The sequence below is a fragment of the Bombus affinis genome, chromosome 6 (genome assembly GCF_024516045.1).
Source record: "Bombus affinis isolate iyBomAffi1 chromosome 6, iyBomAffi1.2, whole genome shotgun sequence".
Lineage (NCBI taxonomy): Eukaryota > Metazoa > Arthropoda > Insecta > Hymenoptera > Apidae > Bombus > Bombus affinis.
Window position 1 is genome coordinate 15,780,389 of NC_066349.1, and position 4,599 is coordinate 15,784,987.

Genomic DNA, 4,599 nt, shown 5'->3' on the forward strand with positions numbered 1-4,599 from the left:
TAAACTAATAAAAAAATTTTAAAAGTAAATAAATAATATAGAGCCAACTGAGTTTAATTATTGCTATTATCTATCTCGGATAAGAAAGTAAAAACAATGGAATAGGCGGCGCTCTTATAGCATGAAACCACAGTGAGTATACCACCTCGTTTATAGCGTAGAGGTGGTATAGGTTGTCCGTGATAGTAGTAGTTGCCGGCTGTAGATGTCGTTGCTGGGGTATTGCTAATTATTCTTCTATTTTGATGCGTGGAAGAAAAATAGAATTTCACGGGCGCCGGAATCAAACCCGGGTCCCGAACGTTCGAAAACCTAGAGCGTTAACCACTTCGCTACCATGCCCGTTGTTTAGTTAGTGTCGTGTAGCGGTATTTGTTATCGAATGCCGCTACAGTAGCATAGAATTAAATAGATTCTTATATATGCCAACGTTGAACACCTAGATAAAATTTTTATATTTTCGTTGATTCTCAATTTATAAATATCTTCCCAATATATTTCCATTTGTTCTTGTTTATTTCATTAGTATCACGATTATTTTTTATAACTTTCGTTTCATATCATTAAAAAAATAATATAGCATGTCATACTATGTTATTACATAGTTCATAGTCACGTGATACTTCGCAATTTGAAACAGTTTCGGTTAAACTTCTTGTCAATAAGTGATTCAATTGTGAGTATTAGATATTTATTTATATTCTACATTATTCTAACATTTGTATATACAATTTAATACAAATGTTATATTTTTCACAATTAGGTAGGATTAATAAAGTTTACAGAAATTCAAATGGAGGAAAGCTTGAGTCAGTGGCGAGACTCGCCTGGTGTTACAAAGAAAACGAGATCTTATGTTATTTCCGATAGCGACGAAGACAGTGAGAATACCGAGAAAGAACAGATTTTTGTAATTGAAAGTAGTGAAGCTAGCGTAAACTCATTAGCGGAAGAGTAAGTAGTACATTTTATTTAATGTAATATTCCGAAATTTAATATCTAATTATGTTCTCTATATTTTAGAGATTCTTCATCCGAAGAATTATTGTTAAAAGAGGAAGGAATTAGACGTAGAATTAAAAAGCATATCCTTCATTATTCTGACAGTGAAGATACCAGTGATCACAATGAAAATGATTCTGTTTCAATCAGCAGTAGCGAAGAACATAATACTGATGACAATACATCAAATGGTATCAAATTTGATTATTTTCATTAGTAAATATAATAGCTTTGAATTTGATATGATTAGTTATGTTTATTAGATGAGATTGAAAAAATGATGGAGAACAATGACAAAATATTAATGGAAGAAGGATTGAAAGATGTTCCAAGGAAAACCCAAGATGATTTGGAAACTAATGCTTCTAATATATCTAAAAATATATCCAGCAATAATAATTTGATGAAAAAACATGTTTCTAAAAAAAGAGAAAAATGTGAAGAATCATATTTTTCATCTGATTCAGGTATAAATATTTTCAACATTTCTTATTTCAAAACTATATATATATATATATATATATATATATATATATATATATATATATATATATATATATATATACATATATATTATAAATTTATTATATTTATGTTAAATTGTTTTGCAGAATCACATACAGATGAAGAAAGTAGTTCACAGTTTGGAACTGCAATATCTTTAGCAAAACAGGAAATAGGTGTTAATAATATAGATCCAGTGATAGCACAGAAAAGAGCTCTGCTTGTTTGTAAAATGGAACAGTTACAAAATGAGTTGAGTAAGACAAAGGTAAATTCCAATACTTAAAAGGTAGTAATGATTAAAAGTGAAATGTACATTGTAAATGCTATATATATTTCCAGTTATTGCTTACTGCCGGTAATATCGATTTATTGCCAGATAAAGGAAAAAGATTACATGAAAGTATTGTAATGCAAGAAAGAGAAATAGAAGCAATTGCAGCTGAATTAGAAAAAACACCTTTGACACAAATTATTAAATCTGAATCACACTCTGTAAAGCAAGAAATGTCATTTATCGAAGGAGGAAAGAAGAAGAAAGAGCCATATTCTGAAAAATTTAATTCGTATTACGATTCATGTAGTATACCATCGAAATTAAAGTCATCCGCAGAAACTGGAGAACTTGGGAAACAAGCTCAAGCAACGTTAGACAGAGAACGATCCTTGACGGTTGATAGGTTGCAAGATTTACATGGATCTCTTGTAGCTAGACCGACCGAGGAAGACAAAGCGGAAGATCCACAAGGCTTAAAAGTAAAATTAATGCCTCATCAACAGCACGCATTGGCATGGTTAATGTGGAGAGAGCAACAGAGGCCTCCTGGTGGTGTCCTCGCTGATGACATGGGTTTAGGTAAAACTTTAACAATGATATCTCTGATTATAGCCAGTATTGCTAAAGGAAAATCGGAACAATCGAATTCCGAGGAATGGATGCATTGTGATCCAACAATGGTACAGCGTTGTAAAGGGGGTACACTCGTAGTTTGTCCTGCCTCCTTGTTATCGCAATGGGAAAATGAAATAGATCGTAGATGTAAACGTGGTATGCTCTCTGTTAAAGTTTATCATGGTACAAATCGGGAAAATGTACCAAAAAGATTAGCAAAACACGATGTTGTTATTACAACGTATAATATTTTACTCCGTGAATTTAAGAGTAACTCTATGGCCTATAAAATTCATTGGGAACGCATTATATTGGACGAAGCGCATGTAATCCGGAATCATAAAAGTCAAGCTTCTCAGTCTGTGTGCGGTTTAGTAGCGAATAAACGATGGGCTCTTACTGGTACACCCATCCAAAACAAGGAAATGGATTTATATCCTATTCTAAAGTTTCTCAAGTGTACTCCTTTCGACGATTTACGAGTATGGAAACGTTGGGTAGATAATAAGTCAACCGCTGGTCGTCAACGATTGGCAACTGTGATGAAAACGTTAATGTTACGTAGAACAAAACAAGAACTTCAAGCAAATGGCATGTTAGAAAATCTTCCAGAAAAATTTGTAGAGGAGATACTTATAAAGCTAGATCCAGAGGAACAGTTGGTATATGAAAAAGTGTTAATATATTCTCGTACATTGTTTGCTCAATTTTTGGCTCAAAGGGCTGATAAGGATCATATGGTTGATTTAGCTGCTGGAAAATATGATAAACCAACGTTTCTTTCGAATCCAAGTAAGTACTTATATTTACTTATATAAATAAGTAATAATATAATATAGTAATAGTATAATATATTTTTTTTATATTTACTTTACTTATTATTTTGTTAGTAATGCATCAAAATAATTGTCTGTTTTTTCTACTGATTGTTAGATAAAAATACTCAGTTTACGAAGGCGCAAAACAAGTTATTATCATTACATGCTGATGTCAAAACGCATGAAATTTTGGTTCTTTTACTAAGATTACGTCAAATTTGTGTTCACCCGTCACTTATTCATTCGATGCTAGATGAAGAAGATATAGAAGATAGCGATATAAGGGAAAAGGACAATGTCAATTCAGATTTATTATCACAAATTAAGAATATAACATTAGAAGAATTAGAAAATAACGAGGAGGAGACAAACGAAAAAGAGATTGGCATTGATCGCAGAGTAGCTAGTAATTTACTTACATCTAAAAATCCTGTGTTTAAGTGCGATCGCGTGAGCTCAAAAGTGAGTTATCTTACATATTCTCAAGTATGAAATATCACGCATTTGTATTTGTTGTTTGGCATCAGTTGGCTGATTCGAATTTACTTATCCTTGCATCTTGAACGCAGATAAGGAAGGTGCTTGATACAGTTATAGAAATTTTACAAAAAAATGACAAAATAATTATCGTTTCTCAATGGACGAGTACGTTGAATATTATTGCATCTTGTTTGTCCTCGATAAAAGGCGCTAGTTTTAATATGTTCACAGGCAATGTGCCGATTAAGGAAAGACAGGTAGTTTTTTAATGAAGTGATAATTTTCGATCGTATCAAGTAATGCTGTTTGAAACGTGTGAGATATTTTTACAGGGCATAATGGATTCATTTAACGCTCCGAACAATGACCCGAAAATATTATTGCTTTCGCTTACCGCTGGAGGGGTTGGATTAAATTTGGTAGGTGGAAATCATTTGCTGTTAATAGATATTCATTGGAATCCGCAATTAGAAGTGCAAGCTCAAGATAGAATCTACCGTTTTGGACAGAAAAAAGATGTCTTCATATACAAGTTAGTAATAGTCTTTGCTGTAACATTTTCAAAAGTTCACAGGAGGAGAACGTTATTTAATGTTGTATTATATTTCTTAGATTTATCTGTCGGGATACGATAGAAGAGCGTATAAAAAATTTGCAAGAAAGGAAGATTGAAATAGCTCAAAATGTTCTCAGCGGCGATAAGAACTCTGCTGTCTCGAAACTTACGCTTAACGATCTCAAATCTCTCTTTGGCCTTTAAAATATAAACTTTTTATATAATTTTATTTTTTAATAGACTCGATTGTAATATAAAGAACGCTTGTTTTTAGATATCTTTACCTTTCTCTTATCTTTAAGGCATTGAATCATCTTAACGCAATATTAAATCATTTACAAATTAAG

The 4,599-nt window shown here is 32.1% G+C and overlaps 1 protein-coding gene across 1 annotated transcript; it reads left to right on the forward strand.

The window, feature by feature from the left end:
• The first annotated feature begins 224 nt into the window (after nucleotides 1-224).
• Nucleotides 225-4,513, forward strand: LOC126917387 (transcription termination factor 2). Its single transcript, XM_050724184.1, has 10 exons — nucleotides 225-676; nucleotides 764-954; nucleotides 1,024-1,193; nucleotides 1,266-1,469; nucleotides 1,614-1,774; nucleotides 1,849-3,190; nucleotides 3,332-3,678; nucleotides 3,786-3,953; nucleotides 4,029-4,228; nucleotides 4,309-4,513. Exons 2-10 carry the CDS (start codon nucleotides 794-796, stop codon nucleotides 4,454-4,456), a joined length of 2,901 nt encoding a protein of 966 aa, XP_050580141.1. The 5' UTR covers nucleotides 225-676; nucleotides 764-793; the 3' UTR covers nucleotides 4,457-4,513.
• The last annotated feature ends 86 nt before the right edge of the window (nucleotides 4,514-4,599 follow it).

Excerpts from the sequence above, each read along its gene's own strand:
- LOC126917387 (XM_050724184.1), top strand. The coding sequence starts at position 794 with ATGGAGGAAAGCTTGAGTCAGTGGCGAGACTCGCCTGGTGTTACAAAG. Across the intron at positions 955-1,023 it reads GTAAACTCATTAGCGGAAGA|AGATTCTTCATCCGAAGAAT; the intron begins GTAAGTAGTACA and ends TCTATATTTTAG. Across the intron at positions 1,470-1,613 it reads ATATTTTTCATCTGATTCAG|AATCACATACAGATGAAGAA; the intron begins GTATAAATATTT and ends ATTGTTTTGCAG.